This window comes from Theropithecus gelada, chromosome 1, assembly GCF_003255815.1.
Source record: "Theropithecus gelada isolate Dixy chromosome 1, Tgel_1.0, whole genome shotgun sequence".
NCBI lineage: Eukaryota > Metazoa > Chordata > Mammalia > Primates > Cercopithecidae > Theropithecus > Theropithecus gelada.
In genome coordinates, this window is record NC_037668.1 from 72,725,830 (window position 1) to 72,744,020 (window position 18,191).

At 50.0% G+C, this 18,191-nt stretch overlaps 2 protein-coding genes across 4 annotated transcripts in view; both read right to left on the reverse strand.

The window, feature by feature from the left end:
* PTCH2 (patched 2) overlaps nt 1–8,617 on the reverse strand; it is a 24,789-nt gene extending 16,172 nt beyond the window's left edge. For both annotated transcript variants that reach the window (XM_025400786.1, XM_025400785.1), the window contains exons 1-2: nt 8,147–8,617; nt 7,159–7,351 (exon numbers count right to left, since the gene is read on the reverse strand). In XM_025400786.1, the coding sequence (XP_025256571.1) occupies nt 7,159–7,351; nt 8,147–8,218 (265 nt within the window). In that variant the 5' untranslated portion in view covers nt 8,219–8,617. The remainder of the gene's footprint in view (nt 1–7,158; nt 7,352–8,146) is intronic.
* Nucleotides 8,618–17,178: 8,561 nt separating this feature from the next.
* EIF2B3 (eukaryotic translation initiation factor 2B subunit gamma) overlaps nt 17,179–18,191 on the reverse strand; it is a 147,926-nt gene continuing 146,913 nt past the window's right edge. The window contains exon 11 of one of the 2 annotated variants that reach the window (XM_025404876.1): nt 17,179–17,438. In XM_025404876.1, coding sequence (XP_025260661.1) covers nt 17,435–17,438 — 4 coding nt within the window. In that variant the 3' untranslated portion in view covers nt 17,179–17,434. The remainder of the gene's footprint in view (nt 17,439–18,191) is intronic. The other variant, XM_025404868.1, reaches the window with a different exon arrangement.

An 18,191-nucleotide genomic window follows, 5' to 3' on the forward strand; every position in this document is an offset into this window, starting at 1 on the left:
TTTTTTTTTGAGACGGAGTCTCGCTCTGCCGCCCAGGCTGGAGTGCAGTGGCCGGATCTCAGCTCACTGCAAGCTCCGCCTCCCGGGTTCACGCCATTCTCCTGCCTCAGCCTCCCGAGTAGCTGGGACTACAGGCGCCCGCCACTTCGCCCGGCTAGTTTTTGTATTTTTTAGTAGATTGAGACAGGGTCTTGCTTTGTCACCCAGGCTGGAGTGCAGTGGTGCGATCACAGCTCACTGTAGCCTTGACCTCCTGGCTCAAACAATCCTCCCAGGTCGCTGGAACTACAGGTGTGTGCCACCATGCCCAGCTAATGTTTGTATTTTTTGTAGAGACAGGGTCTCCCTATGTTGCCCAGGCTATTCTCGAACTCCTGGGCTCAAGTGATCCTCCCGCTTCAGCCTCTGAAAGGGCTGGGATTACAGGTGTGAGTCACTGTGCTCGGCCATACTTTTATGTCTTTACCAATGAGAAAATATAACTGGTTAACCAATATGGAAAAAGAGTCTACCTTATAAGTAATCCTCTAAATGCAAATAAAAACATCAATAAGTTACTATCTAACAATTTAGCAAAAATTTTAAAATTGATAGCACTCATTGCTGGTTTACAGGAGTACACTCTAACCCACTATGGAGTGTAACATGGCATACTCTTTGGGGGAAAGCAACATTGCAATATGTAGGTTCCATAATATTTGGTCCAGAAGTTTCACGTGTAAGGGCCTATATACCATGGTAGGGACTTAAGCTTTCTCTGGGTGAAATGGGAGTCATGGGAGATTTTGGGCAGAGAGGATCTGACGTTTTCATCACTTAACAATGTATTTTTGTGAATACACGGTTGTAAGAGGTGCCCACGAGAAGAAGTCAGGAAAGGTGTCCTGGACCAAGTGTGTGCAGGGAACTGTCAAAGACTCCATGTTTCGGTACTGCTAAGAGTGAGCCAGGGAGGAGCCAGCGGCAATGCTGGAGAAGCAACCAAGTCCAATTATGGAGGGCCTAGAGTGTGTGCTATGGAGTTTATATTTGATTTTACAGAATCTGGTGGAAATCGGTGGAAGGGCACTAAGAAGGGGACTGACTTGGCCAGATGGAGATTGGCCACAGGGTGGTGCTGTGGAGGCAGATTTGAAGGTGAGGCTGTCAGCACCTTCCTCCTTTCTAACAGACCCTGATTTCCGTGGCCATCCTCAGAAAGGCCTAGCGATTAAGGACAGCTGGGCTCCTCCCCAGCATCAGAAGGTGAAACTTGATTAGTTTAAGAAGCCGGGCCAGGCGCGGTGGCTCAAGCCTGTAATCCCAGCACTTTGGGAGGCCAAGACGGGTGGATCACAAGGTCAGGAGATCGAGACCATCCTGGCTAGCACGGTGAAACCCCATCTCTACTAAAAAGTACAAAAAAAAACTAGCTGGGCGAGGTGGCGGCGCCTGTAGTCCCAGCTACTCGGGAGGCTGAGGCAGGAGAATGGCATAAACCCGGGAGGCGGAGCTTGCAGTGAGCTAAGATCCTGCCACTGCACTCCAGCCTGGGCGACAGAGTGAGACTCTGTCTCAAAAAAAAAAAAAAAAAAAAGCCAATCAGTAATTCCATTGCCTTTGCCACGTGAAGGATTTTGGCATAGGATGCTACACAGTTCTTGCTAAAGAGAACAAATGAGAAGTTGGCTGGGAGGCTACTAATAAATTTTTCCTCACTTTCAAAAACAGATGCAAGATCAGGCATGGTGGCTCATGCCTGTAATCCCAGCACTTTGGGAGGCCAAGGCAGGAGGATTGCTTGAGACCAGGAGTTCAAGACCAGCCTAAGGGCCGGCCGGGTGCGATGGCTCATACCTGTAATCCCAGCACTTTGGGAGGCCGAGGTGGGTGGATCACGAGGTCAGGAGGTTGAGACTAGCTTGGCCAACATGGTGAAACCCTGTCTTTACTAAAAATACAAAAACTAGTCAGGCATGGTGCGCACCTGTAATCCCAGCTACTGAGGCGGCTGAGGCAGAAGAATCGCTTGAACCTGGGAGGCAGAGGTTATAGTGAGCTGAGATTGATCCACTGCACTCCAGCCTGGGTGACAGAGCAAGACTTCATCTCAGGGGATGGAAAAAAAAAAAAAGAAAGAAAAAAAAGACCAGTCTGGGCAACATAGTGGGACTGTGTCTCTACAAAATCAAACAAACAAAAAAATTAGCTGCACATGGTGACATGTGCCTGTAGTCCCAGATACTATGGAGAAAGAGGCAGGAGGACTGTGTGAACCTAGGAGTTTGAGGCTGCAGTGAGATGTGATTGTGTCACTGCACTCCAGCCTGGGTGAAAGAGTGAGATCCTGTCTCTATAAAACAAAACAAAACAAAAACAAAAAGACGTGCGAGACAAGAATGACTTCTTTTTCCTGACACTGCAGCAGCTACTTTGAGATAAGCCTGAGGACAAAAGTCCAACATGTTGAAGATGGCAGAGGAGAAAGAAAGAAACTGGGTGTTTGCTAATGTCCTTGGGCTGCTGAATTAACAAAATCAACCAGGCTTCCTGTTACAGAGAATAATAAATCAATCTTCTTTCTTCCTTCTTCCCTCCTTCCTTTCCTTTTTTTTCTCTTTCATGTTGCTAAAAGCAATTCTATTATTTTATTTTATTTATTTATATATATTTTTGAGACAGAGTCTTGCTGTTACCCAGCCTGGAGTGCAGTGATGTGATCTCTGCTCACTGCAACCTCTGCCTCCCAGGTTCAAGTGATTCTCCTGCTTCAGCCTCCCAAGTAGCTGGGATTACAGGCACATGCCATCACGCCTGGCCAAATTTTGTATTTTTAGTAGAGACAAGGTTTTGCCACATTGGCCAGGCTGGTCTCAAACTCCTGACCTCAGGTGATCCACCCCACCCTGGACTCCCAAAATGCTGGGATTACAGGCGTGAGCCACTGCGCCAGCCTTATTTTTTAATTTTTAATTTTTTAGAAATAGAGATGGGGTTTTGCCATGTTGCCCAGGCTGGTCTTGAATTCCTGGGCTCAGTCAAGCTTCCCACCTTGGCCTCCCAAAGTGCTAGGATTACAAGCATGAGCCACCACGCCTGGCCTAAAAGCATTCTAAATGATACAATCAGGAGTGTATTGCCAGGGATGGAACAAGACCTCAACTAGAGCAGTAACCACAAGGAAGAAAGGATGGGTCTGTTATGAGAGAGGTTAATAAGCAAGGATTTGGCCGGGCGCGGTGGCTCAAGCCTGTAATCCCAGCACTTTGGGAGGCCGAGACGGGCGGATCACGAGGTCAGGAGATCGAGACCATCCTGGCTGACACGGTGAAACCCCGTCTCTACTAAAAAATACAAAAAAACTAGCCGGGCGAGGTGGCGGGCGCCTGTAGTCCCAGCTACTCGGGAGGCTGAGGCAGGAGAATGGCATGAACCCGGGAGGCGGAGCTTGCAGTGAGCCAAGATCACGCCACTGCACTCCAGCCTGGGCGGCAGAGCGAGACTCTGTCTCAAAAAAAAAAAAAAAAAAAAAAAAAGAAGCAAGGATTTACTAGTTTACTAAACAAGTGGGTGAACGGGCCGGGTGCGGTGGCTCACGCCTGTAATCCCAGCACTTGGGAGGCCCAGGCAGGCGGATCACGAGGTCAGGAGATTGAGACCATCCTGGCTAACACGGTGAAACCTCGTCTGTATTAAAGATACAAAAAATTAGCCGGGCGTGGTGGCAGGCGCCTGTAGTCCCAGCTACTCGGGAGGCTGAGGCAGGAGAATGGCGTGAACACAGGAGGCAGAGCTTGCAATGAGCCAAGATTGTGCCACTGCACTCCAGCCTGGGCAACAGAGCAAGACGCCGTCTCAAAAATAAATAAATAAAACAATTGGGTAAACAAGAACTGAGGATGACTCCTAAGGTTTTAGCTTTAGATATTTAAGTGGGTGGTGATTCTACCAACATAAGGCCATCCTCTGTCTTCTACACAGAATGGCAGCTCTTGTTGCGCAGGCTGGAGTACAATGGCGCGATCTCGGCTCACTGCAACTTCTGCCTCCCAGATTCAAGTGATTCTCCTGCCTCAGTCTCCTGAGTAGCTGGGATTACAGGCATGCACCACTACTCCTGGCTAATTTTGTATTTGGAGTAGAAGCAGTGTTTCAACATGTTGGTCAGGCTTGTCTCAAACTCTTGACCTCAGGTGCTCCACCCACTTCGACCTCCCAAAGTGGTAGGATTACAGGCGTTAGCCTCCATGCCCGGCCTTTGTAATTTTCATTTTAGAGAACAATCTACCTCTGAACCCTTGACTTTACAGTTGGCCAGGAAAGACAAACCAGTCACATTCCAAGTCTCACCGTGGCAAAGTTAAGGAGGTCTGGAACACTGGTCTGGAACACTGAGAGCCAATGTTTGCTTTCTTCCTCTGCTTTCTGTTTCTGTTTCTGTTTCTCCTTCTCCTTCTCCTTTCCTTTTCTTTTCTCTCTCTCTCTCTTTTTTTTTTTTTTTTTTGAGATAAAGTCTCGCTCTGTCGCCAGGCTGGAGTGCAGTGGCGCAATCTTGGCTCACTGCAACCTCCGCCTCCTGGGTTCAAGCGATTCTCCTGCCTCGGCCTCCGGAGTAGCTGGGACTACAGGCGCAAATCACTGCACTTGGATAATTTTTGTATTTTTAGTAGAGATGGAGTTTTACCAAGTGAGCCAGGCTGGTGTTGAACTCCTGACCTCAGGTGATCCACCCACTTCGGCCTCCTAAAGTGCTGGGATTACAGATGTGAGCCACTGCACCCTGTCTGCTTACTCTTTCTTTGAGAGTGGGTCTCATAGTGAGACTCCATCTCTATGAAAAAAAAGACTGGCCAGGCGCGGTAGCTCAGACCCGTAATCCCAGCACTTTGCGGGGCTGAGGCGGGCGGATCACAAGGTCAGGAGATCAAGACCAGCACGGCCAACATGATGACACCTGGTCTCTACTAAAAATACAAAAACATTAGCGGGGTATGGTGGCGCAGGCCTATAGTGTCAGCTACTCTAGAGGCTCAGGCAGTAGAATTGCTTGAACCCGGGAGGCAGAAGTTGCAGTGAGCCGAGATCGCGTCATTGCACTATAGCCTGGGCGACAGAGCAAGACTCATTCTCAAAAAAAAAAGAAAGAAAGAAAAAAATGATCACTGCTTTTACCTCACCCCCAGCCATTACAGGACAAGAATGATATTCTGAAATAAAGGAAAAAAGCCTAGGAATTGGCTACCATCCTCTTATAAAACCTTCCCCCAAACAACAGCAAAAAACTGCTGGGGTCTAGCCTATCCTATGCTGGAGTGTAGGAGAGATGAGGAAACATGGAGGTTCAAACAGTGCTTAGATGGGGAAAATGTGGGGAATGGAGAGGGAGGAAGGGAAGGGAGACTGCCTCTGTTGTGGCAGGAAATCCAAGAGTCATCTGGGACCACCCAGGCAGCAGTGGTGTGGGTGGGGGTACGTGTATGTGCATGTATGCACATCTGTGTCCTGGGGCTGGGGGCAGGCAGGCAGAGCGAAACATCTGCTCTGGACCCCAGCGCTGGCCTAGAGTGTGTATGGATATGAGAGTCTGCAGGGCTGTGGGTAGATAGGGTGGGGACGGCGTGTGGGAGCCCAACAGGCAGGCAAGCTCTGAGAAACATCTGCTCTGGATCCTAGGACTTGCCAGTATTTGAAATAACTCAAGGGTGTGAGACTCCAACGTGGGCTCTGCCTTTGGGTATGGGCCAGGGCTGAGGGAGCCTACAAAATGCAAACTTCCCAGGGAAAAACAGACTGGAGTTTGACTCCTATCAAAGGGCTGCCATATGAAACCAGCCCTCAGTAAAGAAGAGTCATGCTGAAAAAAAATTTTTTTAATTAAAAAAAAATTCTTTTGTTGGGACAGAGTGTCCCTCTGTCGCCCAGGCTGGAATGCAGTGGCGCAATCTCGGCTCACTGCAACCTCCACCTCCCAGGTTCAAGCGATTCTCCTGCCTCAGCCTCCCAAGTAGCTGGGACTATAGGCGCTTGCCACCACATCTGGCTAATTTTTGTATTTTTAGTAGAGATGAGGTTTCACTATGTTGGTCAGGGTGGTCTTGAACTCCTGACCTTGTGATCTGCCCGCCTCGATCTCCCAAAGTGCTGGGATTACAGGCGGGAGCCACCACGCCCGGCCTGCTGAAATTATTAATAAGAAATCATTCTGGCCAGGCACAGTGGCTCACACCTGTAATCCCAGCACTTTGGGAGACTGAGGTGAGCAGATTACTTGAGGCCAGGAGTTTAAGACCAGTCTGGCCTACATGGTGAAACCTGGTCTCTACTAATAATACAAAAATTAGCAGAGCATGGTGGCGCCCACCTGTAATCCCAGCTACTTGGGAGGCTGAGGCACGAAAATCACTTGAATCCGGGAAGCGGAGGTTGTAGTGATCTAGGATCGTGCCACTGCACTCCAGCCTGAGCAACAGAGTGAGACTCCATCTCAAAACAAAACAAAACAAAAAATAAAACTGCCCCCTGCCCCGCCAAAAAAAAAATCCCAAGAAAATCATTCTTTTATGCTTCCTTAAGAAAGCGAGGATTTGATCCCATCTGACCCTGGCTGTTGCCTCAAAGTGTGGATTCTGTATTGCTTTTCCATTAAATGGGCCTGGGTGCCTAAGCCCTCTCCCTGGAGGCTTGGCCAGATGATTTACTCAGTTTCCCCAGCCTTCTAGTTCTAACTTTTCTGATACTCCTGGTCATAAGTGATTTCTCCCTGCTTTCTCTTATACAACATAATCACAGGATGCTCTGTATTGTATTTTAGTTATTCCAGCACATATTTTACTTTCCTTGCTACTGAAAAATGAATCTTGTTTTAGCTGCTTTTGTAAACCCTGATGCATTGTCAAAAACACACATAGAAAGTTAACAATAAATGCTAAATAAACACATACAAAATCACAGACAAATATTCTATACAGCCAATTCACAGGGTCTACCATCTGCAGATGTCCATTTATGGTTGTGGGAGGGAACAGTGTTCCTAGATGCCCAGGTGTACAGACTCTGACCAGCAAGAGCCCCTCCAGCCCCAGGGCCAGGCCTACTAGAGCTCGGTAGCCAAGCTCCTCACCCCGTTCTTGTCTTGGGCTCACCATACCTGAGCAGCTATGGCCAGTGGCCACAACTTACCTTCTACCCAGAGCTGTTCCAAGTTTGTCTCAATAATGGCCACGCGGAGACCTAATGCCAGGGCCCCAAAGGCCAACAGTCCCAGAAAGAGCACTTTGCCACAGTGTCTCTGGATCCCGCAGCCCAGAGAAAAGAGCAGGCCCTGGAAGTAAGCACGAAGCCAGAGTGGAGCCTTCAGGCTCCCAGCTAGGATCTGGGATGGAAAGAGAAGGGTCAGCTAGGCATCACTGCAACAATGCATGAAATCCTTCCCTTCTCACCCTGTATATCTGCTGCCCAGCCCTAGCTTCTTGATTTCTGGATGTGGGACAGGGAGCACCAACGCAGACACAGGCCCACACTTGGAAGATGTAACACCCACCACCTCCAGCACACACCTGAGGAAGGCATAGGCCTATTTTCTTTTTTTCCGTTTTCTCTCTTTTTTTTTTTTTTTTTTAAGATGGAGTCTCGCTCTGTAGCCCTGGCTGGAGTGCAGTGGTGTAATCTCGGCTGACTGCAACCTCCGCCTCCCTGGTTCAAGAGATTCTCCTGCCTCAGCCTCCCAAGTAGATGGGACTACAGGCGCCCGCCACCACGCCCTGCTGATTTTTTATTTTTAGTAGAGACAGGGTTTCACCATGTTGGCCTGGCTGGTCTCGAACTCCTGACCTCAGGTGATCTGCCCGCCTCAGCCTCCCAGTGTTGGGATTACAGGTGTGAGCTACCGCGCCCGGCCGGCATAGGCCCATTTTCTGAGAGCAGGATACATATGTACACACACCTGTCGTTGGGTGCACAGAGGTGAACCCACAGACATTTATTCTCACTGGCCAGACGAGGGGGAGACACAAGCACAGACACACCGACACACACGCACAACTTGCTTGCCGTGCTAGCTCTCGCTAGTGTCAGACACCCAATGACACTCGGCACTTGAAGACATCACAAACCTTGCAGAGGCTGACCTGGCCCCGCTTTTCCTTCTTCCAGCTCCCCCTCTACTCACCTGGGGTGCTGCGGTTCGAGCTGGGGGTGTGTAACTCGGGGGCAGCTCTCTGAGGGGCGGCGATCGAGTCATGCTGGCGGGGATGGGGGGCGTGGGCGCCCCCAACCCGCGTTATCTGGGCGCTCCCATAGGCTAGCCCGGTCTCCCAGTACCGCTGGGCCCCGCGTGGGGATTCAGTGGGGCCGCCAAGGCGCGGGCGTGGGAGAGACTGTGGGGTGCCGGTGTTAAGGCGGCTGCTAGGGAGGAGTGCAGGGAGCTGCGGGCCCGGGGCGCGGCGCCGGGGTTCACCCGCTCTGTGGGCAGTGGGCCGCGGCGGCTGGAGGAGGAATGGGTTCCGCGCGCAGACGGAATTGCTGGCCCGAGACGCACAGCAGGGTTCGAGGTGGCGACTGCAGTGCCCGGGAGGCGGCTGGAGCTCCAGAAAAGGGAGCTGGCGGGGGCGACGCCCTCCCATTGGCTGAGGGGCCCGCAAATTACACTAGCCGCGCGGCCGGGCCCGCTGCTAGGTAACGGCGCCGCAGGGGGCGGGGCAGGAGACCACCCAGGCTGGGCCACCCTGCGCCTCCCTCCCGCCCGCGGGGCCACAGGGAGGAGGAGGGAGGGAGATCCCGGGGAGGCGCAGCGCTGCCAACTGTAAGTCCAGAGGCTGACGCTAAGAAAGGGCGTTTGCGGGCTCTGTTAGGGCTACACTTTTTTTTTTTTTTTTTTTTAAGACGGGGTCTCACTCTGTCACCTAAGCTGGAGTGCCGTGGCTCCATCTCGGCTTGCAGCCTCCGCCTTCCAGGCTCAAGCCATCCTCCCACCTCAGCCTCCCGAGTAGCTAGGACCACAGGCATGCACCACCACGCCCGGCTTTTTGTATTTTTGGTGGAGAACGGGTTTCCGCCATGTTGCCCAGGCTGGTCTCAGACTCCCGAGCTCAGGCTATCAGCCCACCTCAGCCTCCCGAAGTGCTGGGATGACAAGCGTGAGCCACCGCGCCTGGCCTAGGACCACACTTTCTTTTTCTTTCTTTTTTCTTTTTTTTTTTTGAGACGGAGTCTCGCTGTGTCTCCCAGGCTGGAGTGCAGTGGCGTGATCTCGGCTCACTGCAAGCTCCGCCCCCCAGGTTCACGCCATTCTCCCGCCTCAGCCTCCCAAGTAGCTGGGACTACAGGCGCCCGCTACCACGCCCGGCTAATTTTTTGTATTTTTAGTAGAGACGGGGTTTCACCGTGTTAGCCAGGATAGTCTCGATCTCCTGACCTCGTGATCCACCCGCCTCGGCCTCCCAAAGTGCTGGGATTACAGGCTTGAGCCACCGCGCCCGGCCTTTTCTTTCTTTTTTCTTCAGGCTTAATTCACTTTATTTTTCTTGTATAAAAACACTGTGTTGTAGCCACAGCTGGAGCCTGGATCCTCTCCACGGTGTGGGTCTTGACGAGGTGGTCAGTGAATCGTGATAGAGAGTCTTGGTGAATACAGTCTCCTTCCAGAGGTCCGGGGTCAGGTAGCTGTAGGTCTTAGAGATGGCATCAAAGCGCGTAGGGCCACACTTTCTTTCCGACCCAATCAAAGCCCAAGATTTCTGTTCACTCTTCCCGGCCTCCATTCTTGCCCTCTTCAGTCCACTCTCTCCACTGAGACCAGAGTCATTTCTCTAACATACAAATCTGATAGCTCCAAAGCACAAGGCCCACTTGGAGCACAGGGCCCTGTGTGATCTAGCTAGCTAAAGCCTCCTCTCCCATAGTTCCCTCACATCGTTCCTACCTTTGCACATGTTTTGGCCCTTTTGTCTTGGCAGATAATCTTCAAAAAACTGAACTTGAATCACTGCTCCCCTCCCCCACCCTTTTTTTTCTGAGGCAGGATCTCCCTCTGTTGCCCAGGTAGGAGTGCAGTGGTGCCTTCACAGCACACTGCAGCCTTGAGCTCCCAGTCTCAAGGGATCCTCCCATCTCAACCTCCCAAACGGCTGGGACTATAGGTGTGCACCACCACACCCGGCTAATTTTTGTAATTTTGTATAGACAGGGTTTCGCCATGTTGTCCAGGTTGGTCTCGAACTCCTGGGCTCACGTCATTTTCCCACCTGGGCCTTCCAAAGTGCTGGAATTATAGGCGTGAGCCACTGTACCCAGCCTACACCCTCTTTGAAACCTTCCTTGATTCATGTCTCTCTCCTGGCAGATAATTGCTTATTTGTGCTCTCTATAACAACTCAATTTATATATGTATAATTGCATTTATGACAAAATAACTTATGTACTTGAAAGTCTGCCTTCTTCACCAGACAATAAATAGGTGCTTAATAATTGTTGAGTGAGTCACTAAGAGTTGCAGAATTCAGGGTGTAAAGGATTGGAAAAAGGGAAGAATAGAGGCAATAGTCCCTCTATTACACTTTCAACTATCCTACTTGAGTGTGCTGTTTCTATTGGGTTCCTGACTGATAAACCCCAAGTGGCAGAGTTGGGTAAAATCAATATTCCAATATGTAAAGTTTGGGAAAGAGAAAAATAATCTACAATAAGCTCATTTTTCTAACACAACTACTATTATCTCTGGCCAATTTCTTGGTCAGTTCTTCCAGACTTTAAAAAAAAATCATTACATCATAAATATTTCATGTTACTACATAGTTGTTTTTTTTTTTTTTTTTGAGACAGAGTCTTGCTCTGTTGCCCAGGCTGGAGTGCAGTGGCCGGGTCTCAGCTCACTGCAAGCTCCGCCTCCTAGGTTTATGCCATTCTCCTGCCTCAGCCTCCCAAGTAACTGGGACTACAGGGGCCCGCCACCTCGCCCAACTAGTTTTTTGTATTTTTTTTAGTAGAGACGGGGTTTCACCGTGTTAGCCAGGATAGTCTTGATCTCCTGACCTCGTGATCCGCCTGTCTCGGCCTCCCAAAGTGCTGGGATTACAGGCTTGAGCCACCGCGCCCGGCCACTACATAGTTTTTGTAATCAATCATTTGGAGAATATCCTCAGGACAGATTCCCAGAAGTGGGGTTGTTTGGGTCAAAGAGTATGTACATTTTTATGGCTCTTGCTACATACTGCTCAACTGATTTTTGAAAGCTTGTGCTAGTTAACATCATCTCTAGCACCTCAGTCCTGGGGAAGAGGAACATTTAGGTTGAAGGGGTGAACACCTAAGGGGTTTGCCATTTCCATTTGTCCATTCACCCAGAAAAATGCCTATGGAGGAACTAATATATGTATGGTGCTATTGGCCAAATAGTAACTATACATGAAAAGCAGCCTACCTGAATAGTACTTTCTTCTCCCTGTTATACAGTGTGTCCTGCTGAGGATAAATTGGCATGGTAGCTCACGCTTGTAATCCCAGCACTTTGGGAGGCTGAGGCGGGAGGATTGCTTGAGGCCAGGAGTTCAAGCCCTGGCAACATAGTGAGACCTCATCTCTACAAAAAAAAAAAAAAAATTAGCTGGGTGTGGTGGCGCACACCTGTAGTCCCAGCTACTTGGGAAGCTCAGGCAGGAGGGTTGATTGAATCCAGAAGGTAGAGGCTGCAGCGAGCTGTGATTGTGCCATTGCACTCCAGCCTGGGCGACAGAGTGAGACCCTGCCTCAAAAAACAATAATAATGATAACATAAAAAATTTAAGGTTAAAAAAAAAGTGTATCCCTAGCAAGTCTCTGAAATAGAAACAGCTAGAAAGAGCCTAGCAAGTCTCTGAAATAGAAACTAAACAGACACTTAGTCTGTATGGGCTCCTAGTTTGCTCTTGGGCTCTTGGGGCAACAGCTGAAGACAGGGAGAAGCCTGGAATCAGCACTGGTTGTCATCCGGAGTGCAACTCCTGATGCTATGCTTTAAGTAGCTCTTGATCTCCTTCCTTTTTTACCAGACTCTGCAAGACATAAGGTCCTTGGAGAAATAGATTTGTAACCACTTGGGCCTTGGGACTCTGCTTTCATCATAGGCCCATCACTGCTAACAATTGTGGCAAAGTCGATCATTCTATGGATGCTTCCAAGGCAAAGTCTGTTATTAAGGAAACCTCTTGCCTTATAGTTGAAAGACAAGGGTGGGAGAAATGGGTCTACAGTTTCCAGCCTTTCCAACCTAAGGCCTAGTGCTGTCTGGCTGCTCCAAGCTACAAAATGACTTCTCTTCTCCCAAACAAAATGGTTTCCTGAGCCCAGCTAAGCCTAAACTAGAGATATTCTCCAAATAACAGGAGAAAAGCAATCTAATTAAATCTCATTACTGACTCATGAGACAAACGTGTCTTGGGATCTCTTTTTAAAATTTTTTTTTTTTTTTTTTTGAGACGGAGTCTCACTCTGCCGCCCAGGCTGGAGTGCAGTGGCCGGATCTCAGCTCACTGCAAGCTCTGCCTCCCGGGTTCATGCCATTCTCCTGCCTCAGCCTCCCGAGTAGCTGGGACTACAGGCGCCCGCCACCTCACCCGGCTAGTTTTTTGTATTTTTTAGTAGAGACGGGGTTTCACCGTGTCAGCCAGGATGGTCTCGATCTCCTGACCTCGTGATCCACCCGTCTCGGCCTCCCAAAGTGCTGGGATTACAGGCTTGAGCCACCGCGCCCGGCCTTAAAATTTTTTTGAGACAGGGTCTCACTCTGTCACCCAGGCTGCAGTGCAGTGGCACAATCTTGGTGCATTGCCACCTCCACCACCCAGGCTCAAGTGATCCTCCCATCTCAGCCTCCCAAGTAGCTGGGACCACAGGCACGTGACACCATGCCTAGCTAATTTTTTGTATTTTAGTAGAGACAGAGTTTCACCGTTTTGCCCAAGCTGGCCTTGAACTCTGAGCTCAGGCAATTCGCCCGCCTCGGCCTCCCAAAGTGCTGGGATTACAGGCGTGAGCCACCGCGCCCAGCCTTGGGATGTCTTGTGTGTCCATTCCTTTGCTGGGTTCTGGTGTTGCAGGGTACCTGCTTTTTTTTTTTTTTTTTTTTTTTGAGACGGAGTCTTGCTCTGTCGCCCAGGCTGGAGTGCAGTGGCTTGATCTCAGCTCACTGCAAGCTCCGCCTCCCGGGTTTACGCCATTCTCCTGCCTCAGCCTCCCGAGTAGCTGGGACTACAGGCGCCCACCACCTCGCCCGGCTAGTTTTTTGTATTTTTTAGTAGAGATGGGGTTTCACCGTGTTAGCCAGGATGGTCTCGATCTCCCAACCTCGTGATCCGCCCGTCTCGGCCTCCCAAAGTGCCGGGATTACAGGCTTGAGCCACCGCGCCCGGCCTGGGTACCTGCTTTAAAGTTCATAGCCTGAGGGGGAGCACAGAGACCACAGGGGAAACCACTGAGTTGGGGGTACTCAGGGATGTTTCCAGAAGTGAAAGGAACTGGATGGGGGAGGTGGGAGGATGACAGAGTCTAAAACGAAAAGGAATGGCTCATGGTCTGGATCTTTTGTTTGCTGGTTGTGAGATCTTGGGGAAGTCACATAATCTCTGACATTAACATAAGGATTAAATGAGATAATCCATATGGCTGAGGAACAGTGCCAGGAAAAGTGAGGTGGACCACACTCACACACACACAGTGCTGGGTAAAGTGACCAGTCTGGCTTCAGGGGTGGGTTCATGTGGGAGTTAATTCATGGTGGACGCAAGGCAGGCTTTCTTTCTCTGGCATTCCTCTAGGATTCTCACTCACCAGCTTTTGATGGCTTCTGTTATCTAGGCCAAGCAGAGTCAATGACCCTGAGATGTGGAGGAGGGAAGTGGGGGTCCTGGGCAGCCCCATCACCACCTGTTACATTTAGGGGCCAAGCCTGGGTGTGTATGCTCCTTCCCTGTGGGCAGGCTGAGGCCAGTAGCATCTATCAAGTTATTTGTGTGTCTGAGATGGATTTTGCTCTTGTTGCCCAGGCTGGAGTGCAGTGGTGTGATCTTGGCTCACTGTAACCTTCACCTCCTGGGTTCAAGCAATTCTCCTGCCTCAGCCTCCTGAATAGCTGGGATTACAGGCGCCTGTCACCATGTCAGGTTAATTTTTTGTATTTTTAGTAGAGATAGGGTTTCATCATGTTGGCCAGGCTGGTCTTGAACTCCTGACCTCAGGTGATCTACCCGCTTTGGCGTCCCAAAGTGCAGGGACTACAGGCGTAAGCCACTGTGCCTGTCGCACTTATCAAGTATTTGGTACCAGGGCTGCAAGCAGAGATTAGGGAATGGTCCTTCACTTTAAGTGTGGGGGAAGGAGAGAGGCTAAGAACAAATGCAGCCTCTCTCCATTTATCCATGGCAGAAAGCCCCCTAATGCAATCATCCTGGGTAGTGGCAGATGGCTCAGGCCAAGGACAGGTCATACTGGCTTCCAATAGAATGTGTTCTCCTGCCCAGTCTCTCCCTCCGTGTCAGCTTCATTAGAGCAGAGCTTTCTAGACTTTCTGTCCGGGTGGTCCTTTCCATGGGCCTCCCCCTTCTTCAGACATATTTAACTACTTAGAAAGCTGCATACAAAGGCCTGGTTTATGTACCTCCTTAGGAGTAGGGATAGCTATGGATAAAGAAAGTGTATCCCCTGCAATTCTCTGGAAATAGAAACAACTTCTCAACTATGCCATGAAGGCCCTAGATACCTGTTGGGGCTTCAGCTAAACACAATTTCCCTCCCTCCATTGGTTATGGAAGTGGGATGGTAATAATAATGTAGTAATAGTAATGTAGTTAAGAACTGGGAAGAAGTTTGACCTTTGGCCTTGGGAAACAGCTTGGAGGGCAATCTTGGCACTCTTATAGGCTCACAGGAGCTTATGGCCCCTCACTTCAAGTATGGGGAAAGGAAAGAGGCTAAGAACCAATGCAGCAGCTCCCCATTTATCCATGGCAGAAGGCCCCTGATGTAATCATCCTGGGTAGTAGTAGTCTTCTCAGCTCAAGGAACTCTTGCCAGCAGGGAAGGATGAGTTGTAACTGGGGGATGGATTCCTGGAATAGCAGCTGTCAAGTTATGTCTGAGACGGCAAGCTCCTGGAACTCTGTTTCTCAGCACATCCCCAGGGCCCTCCCTGATTCAGCATTCGAGGTCCCCTTTCTCCTCTTGCTCCACTCCCCTCACTGAGCATCACTGGGAGGGGCAGGGCAGGCTCTATTAACTCTTCTGCCTGCCTGGCTTTTCTGATTTCTATCCATAGAGAGGTGGCCGGCCAGTGGACATTCAGTTGCTCATTATGTTTCAGACATACTCAACCCCTCTGTAGCTGCTACCAAAAGAAAACAAAAACTGTCCCTGCCTTCTGGCAGACAAACAGAGCAAAGAGAAGAAAAATCAAAGCATCTTGGGCACCCAGCCAGTCCTGAAACTGTCAGACAATAGCAGCAGTGTCCTGAGCTGGGGGCTGCTCCCAGCTGGGACTCAAACTCAACAACGCCTTCCTCTGGGAAAGCTTTTACCTTTTGTTTTCTCCAGCTCCTTCGTTTCCTTGATGCAGAGGCCGTTCGATGGACTTGTGCAAAGGGAAGGCACAGGAGAGGTTTTTCCTCTGTCTCACTGTCAGGGGTTCTAAGGCCTCCATGGGGAAGGACAGGAAAGAGTGTATAGGAGGGCTCTGAGACAGTTTAATCAATGCCCTTTACTCCTCCACCCCACTTTCCCTCCCAACCCTTTTCTGTGGTCAAGGGCTCCTTGGGAGACCCAGGCCCTAAGGGGAAGAAAGTTCAGGGAAAGAGGACAAAACCTGAGAACCAGAAGGGCCTTTAACAGTCAAGCAGTCTAACTTTCTCATTTTGCAGATGGAAACACTCAAGGTCAGAGAGGAGAGAGTGATTTGACCCAAACCAAACAACATTACAGAGGACAGATTTTCTTCCACCCAGGCCAGGACTCTGTCTCCAGCACCATCTAGGCCCCACCAATTTAATTTTGGTTCCAAAGGGGACCATGCTGGGCACCACCACAGCTCTTTATCCCCACATCCCCCTCAGCCCTAGTGGTTTCAACCACTTCTGCCGGGCCATTTCAGCTCCTGCCTGATGAGGGCAAACTTTCAGGAGCCTTGTTCTGACCAGTGGGAGGAATGTGGAGCTCCAGGGCTCTCAAGAAGGCTGACAGAGGTGGAGATCCCCCAGGGTCGAAATACTCATCGAGTCTCTCACAAGTTCTGTGACTAAGATAGGCAAGATTACTCAAGTAAACTTGAGAGCCTTGAGGTTTTTGAAGCAATGCAGAAACCAGTATTTCAAATAATTCTTTCTAATTACTGCCACCCACAGTGAAGACATCAAGAGAAACCTTTACTTTGATAATTCTAGGAGGTGAAATCTCACCCCAGGAACCACTTTTATCTTCCACCAAACACCTGCACATTGTAAAAGCAATGCAGGGAGAGAGCAGAGTGAATGTGTTTGGAAGCAGGGGTGGTGGAGGGAAGGTGGATATGCCTCTAGAAGGGCTGTGAATATGGAAATTTCATTCCTCAATTATCTGAAGCAGGAGAGTCTGCAGAATTAGGATATAAAGGAGTGCAGGTGGAGGACAGTCAGAAGGAATTTCAAGTCATGATACAGGTTTCTGGCTCTTCCTTCCCAGGTTGGGCAAACCTCAGTGAGGTGAGGTGCAGCGGGGTCTGACTTGGCTCAAACCATGGCTCTTCATGTTATCTCTACTAAAACCTGTGGGAATAGACTTGTTGGCTAGGCAGGGGCTGCCCCTGCTTCTGTTCAGAGTCTTCAAGGGATATTAGTTGAACTGGGGAAAATGGCTAGAGGCTGGGAGGTGAGGGAGTGAATGGTGAGCATGGAGGGTGGGGCTGTGGGTGAGGTGGGGGAAGGGGCTGGGAATCTGTATGGCAGGTATGGGAGCAGAGTCTTGGGCTGATGCTTAGCGTTGGCACTGCCAGCAGCTAGGCCTATGGGTCTAGAAAGGCTGATTAGGATAAGGGACTGAAGTACTCCCAGGTCCTTTTAGGTGGGGGATACTTTCAGGACTGGGCTGGGTCAGCCGGTCAGAAAGGAGCCTTCCTAGCAGCTTTACATCGGACAGCTGCTGCCCCCACCTGATGCACCTTGGCACATAAGAGTTAGGCCACTGTGTCTGTCCTGTCACATACCCTTGCTCCAGATGATCTTTACCATCTGACTCATGAACATAAACACTGTGTACACCCGGAGCCCACCTGATGTGGAGCTTCGGACTGCTCCACAAGTCTCCAGCATGCCTTTGGAAGCCCTTCTTTATTGGGAAATAAATACAGAGTGAAACATGTGGGCCACATGTGATTTTGGAGGCCAAAAGGAAGGCGGCTGACTTGCTCAGAACTCAGATCTCCATGAGCTGGTCACTCCCCACGATCACCTCGTTCACTCGTTTAGCTACAAAACAAAAGGGAAAACGTTTCCTGAGAGCTGGCAGCAAGATGACATTTCAAACCCAAACCCAACTGCTTTTTTTTTTTTTCTTGGGTACAGAGTTTCACTCTTGTCACCCAGGCTGGAGTGCGAAGGCGTAATCTCTGCTCACTGCATCCTCCATCTCCCAGGTTCATGCGATTCCCCTGCTTCAGCCTCCCGAGTAGCTGGGATTACAGGCACCCACCACCAGGCCTGGCTAATTTTTGTACTTTTAGTAGAGATAGGGTTTCATCATGTTGGCCAGGCTGGTCTCGAACTCCTGACCTCAGGTGATCTGCCAGCCTCAGCCTCCCAAAGTGCTGGGATTACAGGTGTGAGCCACCACGCCCAGCCAAACCCAACTGCTTCTAATTCTGTGTTCACAAAAATTTATTTCTCTACTATTGTGGCTCTGTTCCTGAGAAACTCTTGGGAATAGGGGTATGAGAGAGGGAGCACCTTCCTAAGCAGGAGGATGGGAACAACTTTCTACATACCTGGCTATTAATAGGAGAGCTTTATTTTTTTTATTTATTTTTATTTTTATTTTTATTTTTTTTTTTGAGACAGAGTCTCGCTCTGTCGCCCAGGCTGGAGTGCAGTGGCCAGATCTCGGCTCACTGCAAGCTCCGCCTCCCGGGTTCACGCCATTCTCCTGCCTCAGCCTCCCGAGTAGCTGGGACTACAGGCGCCTGCCACCTCGCCCGGCTAGTTTTTTGTATTTTTTTAGTAGAG